The 20,099-nt window shown below is 36.0% G+C and overlaps 1 protein-coding gene across 4 annotated transcripts in view; it reads right to left on the reverse strand.

Annotated features, from left to right (window-relative positions):
• Positions 1-20,099, reverse strand: part of SRBD1 (S1 RNA binding domain 1) — a 114,544-nt gene that overhangs the window by 15,626 nt on the left and 78,819 nt on the right. For all 4 annotated transcript variants that reach the window (XM_015857535.2, XM_015857536.2, XM_015857537.2 and 1 more), the window contains 2 exons: positions 3,946-4,052; positions 1,967-2,143 (listed from right to left, as the gene is read on the reverse strand). In XM_015857535.2, coding sequence (XP_015713021.1) covers positions 1,967-2,143; positions 3,946-4,052 — 284 coding nt within the window. The remainder of the gene's footprint in view (positions 1-1,966; positions 2,144-3,945; positions 4,053-20,099) is intronic.

The raw sequence follows: 20,099 nt of genomic DNA on the forward strand, positions 1-20,099 counted from the left end.
TGGTCTGTTTTTCTTTAACTGGCAGGATAATAAAGGTTCCGAAGTCTCAGAGAGCCCCATGGACAGACTGCCCACAATGGCATGAGGACTATATGTGAACAACAATGCAGCAACAGAGGAGAGGAAAGAAAAGACCTATTACAAATAACACTCATTTCGGGCTCTACCTCAACAAGGAACACAGGTAGAAATGTAGGTGTAGCTGCTTCTTTCATGACATGACAGATATCAATATTTTAAATAACAACTATTTAAATAACTGTTAACTATATTGTGGCCTTTTAGTATCTAAAGGGAAGCAACAAGAAAGAAGGGACAGACACTTCAGCAGGGTCTGTGGTGACAGAACAAGGGGAAATGGTTTCAAACTTAAAGGGGGTTAGACTTAGTTTGGATGCAAGGAAATAATCTTTTACAGTGAGGGTGGTGAGGCACTGGAACAAGCTGCCCAGAGAGGTGGTGAAAGCCCTGCTCCTGGAAACACTGAAGGCCAGACTGGAGAAGCTCTCAGCAACCTGACCCAGCTGTAGGTGCCCCTGTTTATTGCAGGGGAGTTGGGTTGGATGACCTTTAAAGGTCCCTTCCAACTCTAAGGATTCTGTGGTTCTATTTGTTAACTTGCAAGTACAAAGTACAAAAACTAATTCACACAGCACTCTATAGACATCATTGTGACCAGAGGGGATAAAAATAAAATCTTCCCAAAGTCCATTTCAGTAACTTTTGATTTTGCCACCTGGCCCCATATGAACTGTTGTAGAGGTAATGCTTTTAGAGCTTTATTTTGGCTTCAAACTCTGAAGCTATAGCAGATTTTTCAAGTTATACAGTGTTCTCAAGTTTTATGGAATCTGAGTAATATCAGAAGTGTGCTCCAGAAAGGTAAAAAAATAAATGGTGCTGTTAAACATTTCATCAGGGAATTTCAGAAAAAAACCCCAAACAAAACATGGCATCAAACTTCTTTTCCTCTATCTGTACTGCTTCATTCACTAGAGCAGATCTGTACAACATAAGGCCTACTGATCATCTGCAGCCTCAAAAATAATTTCTTTGGTCTTCTGGTGATTAGTGTGCACCATTTGGCCTGCAGCATGTGCCTCCTTGCCAGTTGGGCAACCAATCTGTATCCCTTCCACTCGGGCAGTATGCCAGTCCTAATGTGCCTACCCTACCTCCTGCTTGGAAGTTACGCATGTTCAGTTTGGCCAGCAGCTACTGGGAATACAGTATTACTTCTGAGCACAGTGTTGGCAAAAGAATAACATGTGCTTCCCAGGAAAATATTTTTTTGGAGATGAGAAAGCAGCAAGAGGGGTGAGGATGGCGCTATCACTCTATCCCTTCTTAGTTCTTTATACTGGATAGAGAAATGGGAAAGTCGGGAGAAGGAGAAGGCTCAGTACGGAAACAGGAAATGAGATGGAAAGGAAAAGGGTGACTCAGTGTTGACAAACTGAAGTTAGTAATGGGCTTCTTACATACTTGAGAAAGCAAGCAGTCACATCACGCTTCCTAGATACAGAAGTGTAACAGGCAGATCTTAGCCCAGACAGCTTATTTAACTTTCCCTCTCCAGGCACTGGAATTGAAACTCTACACAAACCCACTCTAGTTTACTACCAATGTGTTCTGCAGAGTATCAATCTTCACCACACTGAAATGGATTTAACAATCTCTTAAGTTAAATATGAAGCACCGGCCTGTAAGGTTTTAATACCTCATAGATAATGATGCTGCCACATGTCAAATTTCTTCTATTGATTCAGTTGAAGGATTTGCCATTAAGCTTGTACTCTTATAGAGACTCTAACTTAAAGAACTACAACCGACTTAAAGAATTTAATTTGTTAAGACATTTCTTTCAAAGTCCTCAAGTTTCAAATCTGAATACAAAACTGAAGGTGAAGCAGTCTTCCCACAGCATTTTGGAAAATTCTGTCATGATGGCTAATGTCATTGTTACCTGCAGAAAGTCTTTATATAGTCTTGATTGAATCTTATGAAGCCAGCACACTGTTGGAAAGTTTTGGGACCCAAACCTTTAACTTCCTTGAGTTGTTCTCGATTTATAAATGGTCCATTCTTCTCTCTCCACTCAATAATATTTCTAGCCCTGGTGGCATTCAGTCCTGCAATATGTCTGAGAGTAAAGTTTACAAAATACATTTTCAGTGCTGAATAGTCATTAATACAAGTCTTATAAATTACAAGTACACAGACTACAGTAAAAAATTCAGTTTAAAAACCTACAAAAATTAAATACAGTTAAGAATATTGTCAAGAAAGTCCTTGAGCAAAGGAACAGTCTGAAAAAGGATCTTTCCTCTGAATTCTGTGGAAGGAATCCTCTCAAGTCAACAAAACTTCATACAGCATTAGGGTTTTGCACATGCCTAACTAGTAAGCCAAGGACTCATAATTTATGATCTGTGGGCTATTTCTGTAATACCAATTTGATTTGTCATGTCTTATGGCTTGCCCCCAGCTGCCCTCTTCAGGAAACTACGTGGGAGGAGGGTTCAGGACAGACGAATTACTCCTGTGAGAATAGCCCCCTCTCAGCTATTATCTTCCAGTGATACCGCAACACCTTGCCCCAACATGAGGGACTGGCGTCTGCTACCCAGAAGGAGGGTGCCTGAGAGCAGCTTGCTTTCCTTACACAATTTCACAGATTCACACAGCTTGTTTCTTTTCTCTCAGCTGCTCTTGAAATATAAGACCAGCTGGGAACAGGCTCCATGAGTTGTTCAGAGGGCAACTTAGATCTGGCAAAGAACATACCTGTACAGTGTAACTGCAGTAAGCCAAATTCCTTCAGGAAGCAGTGAGTTTGTTGCAACTTTTCTATACGTACATACACCCAAAATTATGTCCAGAGTACAACAATCACAGAAAGTGATAAAAACACTGTGTTGGGCATCTACTTCTTCAGAAGTAAATGTCACCCACATGCCTCCAAATAGCAGATGTCATTGCTTTAAGAAACCTGTTTGTGGAATAAAACTGACTCTAAAACTGACTGGCAGAAATAGCTGAAATTGGCAATGAAATATATATATATAATATATACATAATTATAATTTATATATTATTATAAAATATATAAATATATAAATATTATATACTATCTGCTATTCTCATTTTCAAGCAAAAGTATAAAAAGAAATTCAACATTGACAAAAACTGAGACATCTCTTCAACAACAGACAAAATATTAAGCATGGAATTTTCCCCCCAAATTTCACAGAAACATTAGGAAATACCGCTTATTTTCACTGTCAAAGCAGTTGATGGTCTTCAGTCCTTCAAGCAAGATACTTAGAAGTCATGCAGGTGCTGAAATGTTGTCACCCTTTCTAAGTGCAATATCTAGTAACAAGTGCACTTAATGGATAAGAAAGTATGATATTCAAGAAAGAATGAAATTAATTTCTAACCAAGAGAAATAAAATCCAGAATATTTTTCCAACTAAATATGGAATAATTACTTTTAAAAAAAAATTACATTAAAAAATGCACTTGTCAAAACTTCCCCTTAAATTATATCCTTTCTTCTTTGCCCACTAGATTTTTACAGCCTTTTTTGCTTAGTACATACAAAAATACCTTTGAAGGGACAGAAAGTACATTTGAAAAATCCTTTCTTACTGCAGAAATACACATTAGTTATAAAGAAGTTTTTCTAAATTGCAGTGTTGGTTCAAATTTTTTTAACCTGTTTTCCTCCAAGGTATAGTTTTACCTGAAGAATCACACATACCCCTAAAAAATGAACTCCAAGGACAGTGAAATACTGCAGTATTGTGTCATTTTCATGTAATTGGAAGTCTAACACAAGACCCATTCGCTCCAGCTGAGTAAAAGTCAGATGGCAGACTAAACAGAGACTCTGTGATCCAGAGCCATGTAATTACTGGAATAGGAAAATGTTTGACTCACCTTAATAGTATTTCTGAGCAGATGTTAATATCAACTCCTACAAAGCTGACACACTCTTCAACCACACTGTCCAGAGTTGCTTTGAGCAAGGTCTGTGATACATCATGCTGTGAAACAAAAATGGAGATATCAGGTTACTGAAATACTGAAGCAAACTATTGTTTAAGGTTCTTATTTAAGTAACATTAATGCAATCCTTGCTGGAACTTATCAATAACTTACGTGATGGTACCTGTTAAAATCAAACAGTAAAATGTTTTTGTTTTTGTCTTTGGTGTTTTTTCTTGCCACACTTCTGTCATAATAAAGATCCCTAGAATTTGTCACTCTTCATATCAACTTCTCTTTCTTATTTAATAAGTAATTCGCCAAAATACATAAAAACCAAAACTACATTAAATGCATAATGCTTTCTTTAAAGGAGGAATGTTTCTGTTCATCCACTGTCCTTACTTTAATCTGACATTTATGCATACCATCACTTTGAGTGATTAATAATAAGGTAGAGTTTTCAAAATAAGGTATTTGGAGAAAAGATCATAAATGCTGTTCTTTTTCACTCGCATACACATTTGTATTAGCATCAATACTACAGTACCGACACTAGAAGAACAATCTAAATATTGTGTAAGTGTGGAAAATACATTAGGTACATATCGACCCTGCAGCAATGATGTGTTTCAGATTTTAAACAGATTTCTTGGGAGATTGGCAGGTCCTTGACAGAAGCACCACTAAAGGAAATTCTTCTACTTTTTCCATTACTGTTCATAACGTTTCCTCATTTGCTCCACCCCCTCAAAAAAATAAAAAAATAAAAAAATAAATCTATCACACTTGTCAAAGATAAAAGATAAAAGTTCTGAAGCTCTAAGATTTCTTTCCCTTCACAGCACAGGCATACTTCAACCTATAACTTTTAGTTCCCCACACATATCCATCAGTGCTTAGAAGTCTGACCTGGAGGGAGAAGCCTCTCTGAATGCAGGAGCTAATTCAATCACTATGTTGGCTTAGCTTCAGGGCTCTTATACGTCACTCATGTAAATCTGAGTTGATCTGTTGTGGTTTTGTGATGCATTCATTTTAGGACACCAGACTGGAATTGAGCCAAAGCACCAAACACTTCACCCACTACTTTGTTTAATCTTCTAAAGCCATTCAGATCTTTTAAAGTTTTCATAATTAAATTTAACATGCCAACAGCATCAACTTCAATTTACTAATATTTGTAGTTCACTATTGAGTGATTGCCTAATATCTATAAAAAGCCTAAAACTTATGCCAGTGTATCACTTAGCCCCTCGTTCCAGGTAATGCAAATGTGTTTTATGATATCATCTACTATGACATTTTATTGTGAACCTCAGAAACAAAAAGCCTAATCGAACATTTTGCAGACCAAACGATTTATACTTACTAATGTATTACTAGTATATCATAGTTTTTTTTCTGAATAGACACATAAAGAGAAACACACAAGAAAACCAACAAAAAAAACCCACTTGTCTTACATTTCTATATTTTTGTCTTTCTGAAGATGTAGCTTCTCTTAGTAATAACGTTCTATATATTCCTTCCTTTTGTCGTCAGTTGAGTATGTACTAGAACTAGAACATTCCTGCTCACACACACACAGATGTATTTATGTAAACAGAGACTAATAGATGGGTATGAGAATAAAACACCAAAATTGCTCAGAAATGCCCAAATTCTCTGTTCTTTGACAAGTACAACTGCCAAATACTGAATTGGATTTTCCACAAAGTAACAAACTTAAAATTTTGTAAGCTAAATATATTAACTTCTATTTTCTTTATGACAGAAGAAGGCAATAAGAGCTAAAAATGCACAGTACTCAAAAAATTGTTTTGCTTTTGAGTAAGGATACTGACTCACTCCAAGGCGCTTGGAAGCTGATTCACAAATTCATAATTCTTGGTCACTATACATACATACACACACACACATACATATGTACACACACACAGAGTGTATATTGTTGTTGTTTGTTTTTAATTTTTAAACATATATGTTTAAAAAATTAATTAGAACAAAAAGCAGCAAGTCTGTGACAATGGTTGGGTAGAATGCTGTTTCCATAGCTTTCGGTCTCACTCTTTAAAATGATCATTTTTCAGTAGGAGAAATACACAGTTATGCAAATCAACACTCAAACATTCATCGTCATCTCCACAATATTTAATAGACTGAAATACAGCAAAGAAGGTAAAGGAAACATACAGATCTGGCCAAGTCTTTCCAAGCAGTTCTTTGTATGAGACTTGATTCAGCAAGAGCTTTAGTTCCAGTTCTGCTAAGGGTGAACTCAGAAGCAAATCAGACAACTATACTACAAAGTAAAGAATCCTGAAATACTTATACTAATGGAATAAAGATCAGTGCTCATGATTCCTCTGTTTCATAAGTCAAAGTGGCATTTATCTGATGATTTAAAACACTGGATACAATACTTACTGTAAAATTCAAGTAACAATGCAAACAACTTGGCAAAAAAAATTGATTCAACAGTTATTTCTTTGGCCAAGAACTCCAACATCTAACAGAAATACCACTTGGAATGCACATCCCAGCATGTATATCAAGGTATGGATGAGGAAAAAGCAGAAAGGTACGTGTGAAAGATCAAGATAAACATAAGACGGTGCAGCTGTCTTAGTAAACATGTCTCAAAGCTACCAATACCTCTCAGATGTACAATATATTCAAGCTAGAAAATGAAATCAATTTGCAAATGACAGAAAACTTTCCAGCCAGCAAATCTGCCTTCCAAGACCTTTGCAGATTCCTTTTGCTGTGATGGAGAAATTTCTACACCTCTCTTTACATTGATACAAAGCAAAGGGTAGCGTTATGAGCTCAGTTTCTAGAAGTAGTTAAAAGCATTACTTTATGATCCCAGTATCATTGTAAAGAATTTCTATTGCTAACAGATTATACTTTAGAAAGGCTTAAGCATCTTTCTGTCTTCCAGAAAATTTATTTGCCTTCTCCAGTATCAGAGGTTTGATATTATACACTTCTGTATGCTATTTATATGCACTGGGGTGATATCATATTATTCAGACACTACTAGAAGCCACACTACTCACTTGCTTTGAATAAAAACTGCGACCTTCTCAACTATAGAAAGTAATCTGTGCTTAGAAATATCAGACACTGTAACAGTATTTTAGTATTTGTTTTCTAAGGAATTACCCAGCAAGGACTGCTGTCTTGCTCACTCTGAAGAGCTACGTGCACTCACTGGAAACAATTAATGCTACTAAAAACCTTGAAATGATGCTACAACACTAATTGAAAGCCATTTTTCAAAAACCTGTTGTACTCAAAATGAGATCTCTAGCAATATAGTCCCTATAAAAGTACATGTATCATCAGCACCACAAATGTATGAAGGGAAAGAACCACTGTTTGCATGTAGCCTGGAGGTGTGCTGTGTCTGTATGAGAACAAATGGTGGATATGTACCCTGACTTTACTTGACCAAACTCTCAAAATACCATAGTAGTAGAGCTAGACTAGAACAACACTAAATTGCAACCTTTTGTAAATAGCAGCTTTAAGCTCTTTACCTTTGTCAACACAATAACCCCAGACAAATAGAACAACGCACATAACCAACGCACTCAGCAACCTATTCCAAAGCTGCTATAAAAATCATACTTTCAGGAAATAAATTAGGATTGTGTTTTGTGTGAAAGAAACAGTTCAAAATTCTATTGCAAAACACAGTGACTTTTAAATACATATATTGTATATTTATTAAATTAGTAGAAATCAACAAGACCAACCCACACTTCATTATTATTTTACAATACCCAGGAGTCGAGCCAGCCACCTTCCAGCCCAGTTGGAAAGTAATCAGCCATTCCCCAGAGCCCACAGGCTCAGCACAGACATGACCTAATGCTGCTGCCCACGAAGTAGCAGGGAGGGTAAGAGCTCATGATCCTGTGCAACAGGCATTGGGTTATGGACTGAGGCCAGGAGGAACGGTAACACGGCCAACATTTCTGATCAAATTATACCTCACTTGTCCTTTGAATTCAAGTCAGCCTTCAATGAAGTAAAGGAGTAAATGTTTTTGTTGTTGTTTTTTTTTTCCTCCCTGAGTTTTGAAATACTTCTAGCAGCTCATAAAACATTATTTTTTTGGTACCTACCATTAACTTCTGTACCCATGAATTTTAATATTGGCATGTGAGACTAGCCAACATTGCCCTTAAAAACATATATACTTTCTTTAAAAAAAGGTGTAACCTTGCAGCCTGAATGACATTTACTGAATGAGAAATTAGGTGAGATAACACATGCTAAGCAAAGTTCAGAGCTATATCATGTTATAGAGAGTCAATCCATAGAAATGTATTTTGCTTAAAATTTTGAGAAGGGAAAAACATTCTCTGCCAGTGCTGTGGCTCATATACGATCCATTGCACTTCAAATGCTTGTGAAAGCTAGAAGCAAAATGCATTCAGGACAAGACTAAGTACAGCAGGACTAACACAATTATCTAACAATGAGTAGTTTTCATGGGCAGAATTGGAAAATTCTAAAAAAATTAAAATTATAAGTGTACCTTTACCACCCTTGTCAGGTGGATTCACAGGAAAATTCAGACTGCGGTTTTAATTTCTAGCATCCCCTGGAAAACCCCTTTCAGTTACACTCTTAAGAAAACAAGCTTATTCCTCTGATGTTTGATAAAAGGTCCTGACTTAAAGAATTTCTTTTGAAGATAGCGACTTCTCCAAATATTATATTGTTAAGGGATATATTGTTATCCTATGTACTTAACTCTGATTCATTTCTTGTTTTAAAAAAATCTGAATTCTGTTTATTTTAATGGTACATTACTATTACTGAAGTACTCCAAGAGAAATAGATTTGTGTTTTCAAAGAAAATGATAAAACAAAAACAATGTCTGTTAAGATTCAACACTGAAAAAGAAAACAAAAATACACACTTGATCATGTCAGTGCTTCAAGCCACTTGCAAGTTGCTGAAATTCATCTTCTATTTACTTGTTCTTGCACCCTAACAGATGCAGTAAAAGTGATATTCCAGAAATCTAAAGGAAAAATCTACATTCCCATTTCCGTACAAAACCACATCCTAGGGAGGTTGAAGCTCAAAAGATATGGGGATTATCCAGCAATACTACAGGAAGACAAAGCGGGGAACATCAGAACTGGAGTTTCACAGGTGATTTCAGACATCTGAAAGGCAAAAGTGTCACTCAGGGATTTTTCTGGAAAGTGCAAAAGTGTAAGAGAGGAAAAAGGAAAAAAACAAAATTACACTCAGCTTCTATTCCTTTTCAGATGGAGAAGGAACTGTGTCTTTCCTGAGGAATGTGGGAATCCTGTTTAGTCTGAAGCCAGCGACCATTCCCTTCCATCAAAAGGGTGAGGAACAGCAGCAATAGGATATAAAATTCCAACTGGTCTCATCCAGGGCAAAGTGAGACCCCAGGCGATGTTAAGAGCTTGACAAAAGTCTACACAAACAGAAGCCCTTCACAGAAGACATACTGGGGTCCCTTCTACTTGACTCTCATAAGAAACATGATACTTAAACACTACCAACTACAGCAAAAAAAAAAAAAAAAAAAATACAAGTCCATTTAAGGGTATGTGGAGTTGATGCATGTATTCTGCAATTCTAATATAAGGAACTTTTCGTGCTCACTGGGTTTCCCAGAGCTAATGTACACACTTAGCACCTGTTCTGTGTGGTGATTAACATAATATTCATATCAGCAATGGACAGAACTTATTATTAAACATTACATATCCATTCTCTCATTAGAAAAAAAAAAAAAGCATTTATGCCAAAAATGACTTTTAGCAGTTCTCTAATCTCATATCAACAGAATTAGTTATGTGACAGTTAAGTAAAAAGAAATATTTTAATCTAATGTGAAAATACTCATGAGACCCTTTCATCCCCCTCCTCCACCCCCCCTTTCTTTTTTTAAACATATTTGTTCAAATTTAATACCCTTAAAAAACAGCTTCAAATCCCAATCTTTATCTCCTCCTTTGCTTTCATTGGAGGCTCCTTCTCTTTTCTGTCCCAACCTCTTCCACTGCATAGCTCAAGGCAAAAACACGCTAGGAATGAAACAAAATGCAAGGCACTGTTCTGCAGAAAGCACAGCCAAACTTAAATAAAGCAAGCTTATTTTCTCTCCTTGCTAAGAAGCAGGCACTTGATTTTGATTGACATATGGCAGCACAAAGGAGTCAACCAGAGTAGTGTTTATCGAATGACCCATGAAAGACAAAGCTGACAGAAAATCAGGAAATGTGAAAAAACAGAAGTTTGTTCAGCACCAGTGTTTATGGATTTAACAGGCACAGTACATAAGCATCCATTGTGTCATTCACATCTTTGATAATTGAAACCAATTTCAGCACCACTTATTACATATGACAGCAAAGTTATATTTACAGCAAAAGTATAAATAATTGGTAAAAACCCCTCCATGATATAGTAAACTTGTGCCTTTCAAAATCTGCTCTGTGCTAAGATTAACAAACTTTGCATTAAAACGTGTATCCAGTTCTTTTCCTATTACACATGAAACACAAGAAAAACATTTGCATATTGAAAATTGAAAAGTTGACAGGGCTGACTAAGAAACTAACTGTAACTTGTTTTCAGCAACAAAAACTACCCTGTGACAACTTTTTACAACTGAACAAGAATATCAATATTTTTCCCACTCTCAAAAAAGCGGCAGCACTTCAGGCCCACCATTGCTGTCAATAGCACATTACTGATGAAGTAATTAGCATAATATAAAAAACAGAGATCAAACTAGGTGAATGGTATAAATACCAGCAGTGCATTTACTACACTGTACACTGAAATAACAATGCAGAAAATAATGTAAAATTCTGTAGAGTAGCAAATTTGTCAAACACAGGTATTGTCTAGTAGAAGATCTGAACATAAACATAATCACTGTGTTATTATTATTGACTTGAAGTTCACAAAGTTTAAGTCTGTAATGTCTTAAAAACTTATATTTTCCTTAATTTTTAAAAATAATTTATTTAATGTTCAACCACATATACTTTTACACAAGGTGAAAAAAAAATCATAAACTATTAAAATAATAATAGTAATAAAAAGATATTAGAAAATGTAAACTCTGCAGTTTTGAAACTCTATATACCATAATCTTAAAAGCATATGTATTAGCTTCAATTATTAAAGGAATTATTCCAAGAGGCAACTGTTCTGCATTCCAGGACTGCCTCAGGTTTGTTTTGCTCAAGTGTAAATGGAAGAGAGAATGGAGATCTCTATTTGTACAAACTTTTAGAACTAAAAGCTGAGAGACTGGTATATAACCAAGATAGAAAGGAACTAAAACTACTTTTGATTTAGTATCACTCATGTCCACATCCCAGTATTTCACAAGCATCCCACTATTTTTCAACAAGGAGAGCAATACAGAATCAGGCCTGCCCCATTGAAGTCATCAGCTGATGTCCCTCTGTAATTATTAAGGGCATAACTTCAATATTAGTTTTACCTTGATTTTGTGATTTGCAAAGTTGACATTTAAGGGATGTGGTACCAGATGTCTCCAACCAAATCAGAAAAGTACATTCTGCGTATATTCAGCTGCCTTATTACTCACTCTGCAAGAGTCCAGAATTTTCAAATATGGAAAAAAAAAATCCTAAATTATTGTATACTCCTTTTTGTCTGGAATTTGTATTTTAAGAACACCAAAAGTCAACCATTATTCTAAACAACTTCAACAGAAGCATGAAGCTTCTGCCTTTCCATTACATGAGGCAGAAATTGCTCTGATCAGAAATTAGACATCTGAGACTCCTTCAGTCAGCTATGACCAAACTTCAACTTCTAGAATACCCAAAGCTTGGCAAAAAAGCTTAAGTGCAAGTCTTTCAGAATGGTCTGCAGCAAGTGCCTGGCTAGGCTGGAAAAAGGAGTGAATTTAACCCACTTGTGATGAGAGGATGTAGACAACATTACCTGGCAAGTCCTTGTCACCAGCCCTGGCCCAAGTACTACCTTCCATCACAAAAGAAGGATGCATTCTCAACAACTAATAGGTAGCTGGTACCATGGACATACCAAGCCGTAACTTTTGGTTTTGGTGTACCAGTTGACCTGAAGATGATAGAATCTAGTGGATATATTTTTTACAGTAACAGTTCTGGTTTTGCTAGAATATCATGAAAACACAACAGCAATAACATCCCCTGCCAGACACATACATAAAAACATTGCTGAACCTTTCACCTTCACACTACTTAAGATACAGGTACATAAGAACAGTCCTAGCTTTACAGATGACAAACTAAAAACATAAAAACTTAGTAATTTATCTTAAGCCATAGAGGAAGTCAATGAAATGTAGTCACTGAGAACTCAATTCTTCCTTTCCTGTCTGCAACCTAAGCATAATTACCCAATAACATCCTATGCTCCCAAAATTTTATTATGTTCATGTACTGATCATTATGTTCTCTAATTGTATGGTTCAAGGGCAGCTTACAAATGTTTTTTGCTTCTTTGCTTTGAGTTGTGGCGTGCATCCATTGATGGGAAACGATTCTTTTTAATAAAAGATTCTGTTTTAGGAACTAAAAATAATTTCCTATTAAGCACTTGTCTTAGTTATTACAGCTGGAGAGAGGAAAATGCTGCAACTGAATCCATTATATTCTGGTCCAGAGGAAGGGTTTATATGCCCAACCTTAGAGGTCAAAATTACGCTGCTGTGCTCTATAAATTGTTTTCACATAGGTATCAAGACTTAGATGAGATCCGGCTATATCATTAGACTACGATTTAAGGTCTGAATGAGAACTGCTATTTAATAGCAATTTAATTAAATACTAATAGAGTGAATTTACAACTCTAAAAGCTGATCCCAAGCCCTAATGATGAAAACTATCTGCTAGAATCATCAACGAGACCAGCTTACAGGCATAATCAAATAGCTCCAAGATTGTCTAAGGTAATTTTATTCTTAAGATACTGATTTCATACAACACAGGTAGAAAAACTAAAAATGTCCCAAGCTGGACCATCTAGAGAGGATTTAAAAGGAGGAGGTTTTTAATATTACAATATTGCTCTCCCCCCCCCAAAAAATAAAACATTTCTAAAAATCAGGATGCAGACATTCAAAGAAAGAGAAGCATTAGCTCTTAGCTAACTTCTTCCTAAAGCCCTTTAAAATTAAACTCCACAACACATTGAAATACGGCATTTACCTGGGACACTGGCTTTTCAGAAAAGATTATGAATGAAACACACTGGCTGACTAAATAGAGCTGGGAAATTATATAGTACCTAGTAACAACAGATCAGATATCAGGATGCGATAAAAAGGAAAGACAGTCTAATGATTTGCGCACAGAAGGAGGGAGGAACGCTAAGAAAATAAAGCATGGATATTCTATTTTGCATGTACCTCAGGACAAATTCTGTGGCTGTTACCATTCTTATCTACATTCAGCAGTATATCTGTGTTCCTTAACAGTCCTATTCAGAAACACTTCTAACAACATACTAAAAGTAGGTTGCATTGAAAGTAATGCCTCCTATTAATGTCCATGGAAACTACATCAGATACAAAGAGCACAATAACACTATTTGATAAAGCACATTTCCAGCTACTATTTTTCAACATCGTCACTACCATCAGCTGCGCATTTTCACCCACAGCAAACAAGAGCCTGCATGCCATGCATGTAAAAACTTGCACCAGCAGAGGTGATCTACTGTCGCTGTCACCACTGCTGAAATGCACCGCCCCCTCCTTCAATGTGCTCACATCCACTGTCTAGTCTCCATAAACATTCAGCAAGCATCAGTGAATGTTAACTTGTGCTTTTTTTTTTTTTTTTTTTTTTTTGCATTGAGGAAACCAGCTCTGCACCTTTGCTTTGTATGCGGCTCCAGATCAGATGCCATTCTGTCAAACTGCCCCTCTGCTGCCATACGTGACACAGCAACAAAATATAATGGAATACTGGTTGGAAAGTTCAACTTCTACCACTATACAACCAACATCCATCTCTGAATTGCAGGCTAACATTATCAAATTATTGCATTACATTCAGAGCAACCCTCGTAGATGAAGGAGTACAGGTAATAAAGAAAAATCTAAGGCAAAAACAGATTTACTTCAGATCTCTGTAATATTACTTCATCAAAGTGTATACAAATAACAGCGATGCAACACAGTTTTACTACCACTACAGAGAGTCACATTAGCAGAGGTAAGGGAAAGGATAGATTTCCTCTATAGATTTGAAGAAATGTAATGGAAACGAAAGGATGAAAAGCAAAGGACAGTAACTCCACTGTGCAACTACAGGCCATGGCCTGCATTTCATCACCATTCAGGAGTAAATGGAATCTGTAACTGAAAAGATAAAAGTTGAAGAGGACAAAATAAAAACCATGTCCTCAACTTCTTTTTCAAAAATAACATGGGGAATAGCATTTCAAAATTGTTACTATATTCCACTGTTTCCAACAGGACAATAGCCATTTACCTGTTCCTGTATTCGCTAGTGCAGTTCAAGTTCCCCACACTGTCCTCTGCATTCTACATTGTTTGGGTCAAACTTTGCAAGGGCTCAACTTCCCTTTGAAATGCTGCCACGCTTGGTCTGTTTAAGAATGAAACCTGCTTGCCCTTAGGGCTTGATAGAGTTAAAGGGCAAAATCCTGGCTCCATTTAAAGTCAGTGGGCAGTTTGCCATTTAATTCAATTGGTCTAGTATTTCACAGGGACCTTACGGGTATACTGAAAAGCTTGTACCCATGTATCTTTCTTTTGCTTGGAGGAATAGCAACAGCATGTATTAGATTCTAACAGTAAAGCCTGGGTGGTAACTATAGGACACTGGCTTTTACTTTCAAAGCTCATATCAAGCTCTAAAGCATTCATTCAAAATTATGAGATAAAACTGTAAGTGTTGGTTCATCTACACTACAAGCTTTTAGTTGGCACTCAAAAATTTATTCTAAAATTTAGAAACTACAGTAAAGGCATCTGAGAAAACATTCACTTTCATTTAGACCAGATGACTTTAAAGAAAAAGATCACAAAAATCACATTTTATTTCACAGCAGGAACGCACATGTTATTCAATACTAGCAAAAATGTGCCTGTTCCCAGTGCTATACTGCAACTGGCTTGGGAGATATTTGCAGAGACAGCATAGGCAGGACATTTTAGATAACTCCAGCCTCAGCATTTTAAACAGACTATAAAATGTAACTAACAATTCACAGAAGTAATTACACTTTCATTTTTCCTTTTCGAACTGTACCTCCAACATACCTCTAACAACACAAGAGGTACAAACCTTCCAATGAATCACGGGGGAATATTTTGTTTAAATCCTCAAGACTTATCTGTTTTTATTTAACTTTTTGTTTATTCCAAGACTTTCTTCCTGGTGCCATATGGACTCATTTCTAGCACCAATATATCTAGCTGCTGATTTGAAGTTCAAATCAACATATGAGAAATACATCTGACAAGGAAGATGAAATATACAGATGACATACAGAACTCCAGAAGAAAAAAAAATACACACGTTCCTCAAAAAGTAATTACTCGACTAACATAGGGTTGGATAAGGACATCGATTTATGGCAGGTGCAAATCTGTAGAGATTTTATAAGTAGTAATTAGTCAGCTATGAGTAGAGCTCAATTTAGAAATTCTAACTGCTGTGAGTGGTTCTTGTTTTAATTTTTTTTTTCCTTGAAAATATCTATATAACAACGAATACTACTATTACTCACCTACTTACAGAATGAGATTCAAATACTCTCTCATACAAGTCATTTAAAATTATTTGTACAGGACTGTACAGTCAAATGGTGGAAAAACTCAAATAATTGCAAAGTTTTACTTCACAAACAAGTAAAACAACAGTAGACATAAGTGACGGAGATCAGGATGTACAGATTTTTAGGCCTTATTTTTTTTCCCCCCAGTTCCTTTATATAAATAGTCATTTGTTCTGAAGTTAAAAATACTCCTCCTCTTTTAATGTTAAATGCATATGGGTATTCTTATATCCATCTTCGTAAGTTTGGAAATAGATGCAGAGAGTAACCCATTCTGTAGTGTCTCTATTCCACTTCCAACATTCCGGCATAATATTAAAGACCAACTTGGTAAAGACAAGGGGAGAATAATTAAGTTATGCACTGCTTTCTCATTTTTGATTGGAAATTAAATTAGTAATCATTGTTCAGAACATTTGTTAATACCATAAGCTTGCCCTCACCCCCAACACTTCAAAAATTAGAAGTAATAAAAGCTGCAGATAGCCACTTTTATCTAAACTCAGACAGGATGTGGGATTTGTACATTCATAAAATCCATTTTCCATTTATTTCCATCACGTCGAATGAAAATTTATTCCAACACTTGAACTGGATGTGCAACCTGACAAAATCTCTTTGCTCAAGAAAAGAGATAAAGAAAGAGAATGCCAATTAATGCAATTACTCACGGAAAAGATATGAGGATGAGTACTTATCAGGTCAAGTTCAAAAACATATCAGAATCACCAGTGTTAAAAAAAACAACAAAAGAAAACACACAAGAAAAAAACAAAAAAGCCCTTGCACTCTCTGTGCTGAGTAGCACTATTAAATTCAGATGCAGGGTTCTGTTTAGGTTGGACAGGCCCCAACAGTAGAACAAAGTCAGTCTGTCTTAGTACCATAACCAAATTCTACAAGTTAACAGCTTTTCATGAAAAGCTGCCATTTCAAAATGTCAATCAAACCTGAATATAAGTGGGAACTCCTGCAGAAATAACCAGCTGCAGGTTTGAAAAACATTTTTCACTGAAAGTGGAAACACAAAAGATGTTTGAATGAGATCTCTTTTCATTCCTGTAACAGTAGACGATCATTTTCACAACATCAAGGACAAAAACACAAGACAAAATTGCAAATAATGTCTTGAAAGAACCATTTGCAGGGGTGATGAATGATTCAAGTTACAAATGACAGAATTATTGGCAAATGGAAACTCATTAATATGAAAAAGCTTCTCTTACTAGGCTATAGCTTGACTCCACTTTTTATTGCATCTGAATGATTAGGTTGTATGTATTTATTTCAAATCCTTTTAATGCTCCTTTTCTCACCTTGAGGCAGCCACTTGCACCATGAACATCTAACTCGCAACAAAAACAGCATGTCTATGCTGTTGTGTTTATTAAACAAAATAAATATTTTCAGTTAATCAAAACACATATTCTAACAGAATGAAGTTAAAATTTATATTCTGACCACTGAAAGAAGAAGTTTTCTCATCCAGTTCTGCACATGTAAATGTGTTTTCACTCAGTAAACAAGAGGAAAATATTATTTACACTAGCATGTACTGTAATGGAACACAAGCTTAGTAATAACACTTCAGATTCATTCTCCTTTCACAGTTCCTTCACAGCAGGAACAAAGTTATTTTTCAATTCTCTGAGAAATGTATACGGTCTCTGAAAATTAATTTGCTACCTAAATACCAGCTTCATCCATTTTCTCAAGTAATAGACTGATGTAATCACTTATGTATTTCACAAATCTCTACATTCGATGATGGGAAAAAGATTCATCTAATAAGGAAGCCCTCCTGGGTTCTATACTGCTATTTCTGCCCTATAAAATGTATGAATATCCATTCTATAAAATCAGCATTCATTACACAGTTCTCAGCATAAACATATAAATAAGTGAATACACTGCGTGGTAGATGAACACCTCAGTATGACTCAGTTTACAGTAGTAGTGTAGCTATTCTGCTTCACTTATACTTGCCCCCTTCCTAGTGTGACTATCACTGGCAATCACTGTACAGTGTGAATGGTATGATATTAATTCTTCTGAGCGATGCCACTCAAGTTATGCTTCTCAGCAAAAGGAAAACACACTTATGAAGTGACAAAATTCAGTAATTGTAACAAGATAGATTAGCACAGCTGTAATAAATAATTCAACTTATAGGAATGAAAGTTGTATGAGTAAAGCAAGCAACTAACAGATATGAACCTTCAGCAGCATTCACAGAAAACTAAGATGCTGCACAGAATTACATTCAAACAAGTCATCACTACAACCTTGGTGTACCAAGATATTAGTCACATCACCTGATTTCACACTACAGCACTGTTTTTTATAGCATACCAACATATATGCGATATTTATATCATTAATCTTTATATTAAATCAAGCTGCATTTCTCTAGCTGCAGGTTTGCAGTACAGCACAAAAGTCACCTGAGAAGGTTATTGTTACACTCAACCTTTACTTCAGTTGAAGCACAACAGAAGCTTATCAGCAAGGCTTGCAATAAGAAAACAAGAAATACAGGGAGAATTTTCATTGCTGGTTCTTGTTCTTATCAATTTGTATTACCAGCATTTGCTTCCAAGTAAGCTGCAGCATATGTCTGCTCTAGTTTTCAGGGACTAACAATTAGCTGTATGAATAAACAGACGAAGTAAGATTAACTCAGCCAGATAATGTTGCTACCAAGCTATTTAAAAATTGAGACAGAAAAAAAAAAGAAGGGAAAGAAGGAAAAGAAAAACTGTGCCAAGCCTACTGCCTTAATAAGCAGAGTACTTTTTGAACATTCCCCAAAGCATAAGGATTTCCTATTTACTTCAGGAAACAGCTTACAAGTCAAAACGTGCTGGAGGTTTTTTTTTGGTTTTTTTTTTTTTTATTATTATTTTGTTAGGAGCTGCCAATTGTTAGTTAAGATTACTATTCATTTTACAGGAGTGTTAAGAATGCAAATGGTTAACAGCAGTATAAACTATATACTTGGTTTAAGTTTGAATGTCTAAAACTATTACACACTGCATTCATCTGCATTCCCTGTTTATGGGAATGAAATATGTAGTCATTTGAAGTCCACAATATGTATACTGTGTTTGTAATAACTGCAGATTTTACAAGCACATTATTCTTTCCATTAGGATTAAAACCTCACCGAATAGCAATTTGTGAAAGAATTCTAGCAGGGCCCTGAGCCCGGAACTCTGACCTCTGATGAGATGCTTGGCAGCAACAAACTCTAGGTCTAAGCAAAACATCTGGTTTGAGTTAGACTTCCTGAAAAAATAGCCCCTGTACTGGGGAAACTGGTATTCACTCAGCTTTGTCTATACACTTTGACTGACTTCAGCACTGCTGCAGGAAAAAAAAGCTCTGCCAGAATGCACGTCAATCACTGTAGACTTCTTGGTGGCCTCCAAAGAGCCAGGCACTTACATTGAGAAACACTTTTCTTGCTTCTTGGGTTTTTTCATATTGTACTTCATAGCAGTGTTTGTTTCAGAATTAGTGCCAACACTGAATTATCTAATGCAAAACTACAGTCAAACTCAAAACATAAATTTTGCCTGAAATAGTTTCCGCAGACTTTTTCTTTCTTTTTTTTTTTTTTAAAACAATAATTACTTTGACTTAATTTTTCTTGCAAATTTAGATAATCACTGTCATCGTGAAATGAAGGGGAATATCCTGAAAGAAATACAAACTGAAACTGCCAAGTAATGGGTAAGAACAGCAAGATCTTTTGACGGGCTCCCAAAACATTTTCTGCATTCATTTCATAGACAATAGAAACACAGAAGTGTAATAAGAATGCTGATAGACTGGAGCAGGGTATGCTGAGACTATTGTTGTGTGTGACCACCACAAGCTCCAGCAAGGAAGGATGAGGAAAGGACAAAGCTCACTTCTCCTTTTCCTGAGATGAACGCTGCGCTGTATCACAGAATAGGTGAAAATGAACAAATGAACAACTCTTGCAAGCTTGGTAGAAATTGCAGTTTGTTAGAATTGATAGCCTGCGTAATGAACGCATATGCAAACACCTCAGAGCAGTGAGCAAGATGCAACTTCCATTACACACAAGAAGCACAAGGCCAAACACTGCTGCAGTCACAGAAGATTTTCTGTTTTTAAATATCACTGTGAAACTTTTGAAACTATTTTAACTCTAATAATGAGCCTGCATCAATACCTACTAAAAATGGTTGAACTATCAGATACAGGATGACATCAGGTGTCCTATTTA

Source organism: Coturnix japonica, chromosome 3 (assembly GCF_001577835.2).
Source record: "Coturnix japonica isolate 7356 chromosome 3, Coturnix japonica 2.1, whole genome shotgun sequence".
Classification (NCBI taxonomy): domain Eukaryota; kingdom Metazoa; phylum Chordata; class Aves; order Galliformes; family Phasianidae; genus Coturnix; species Coturnix japonica.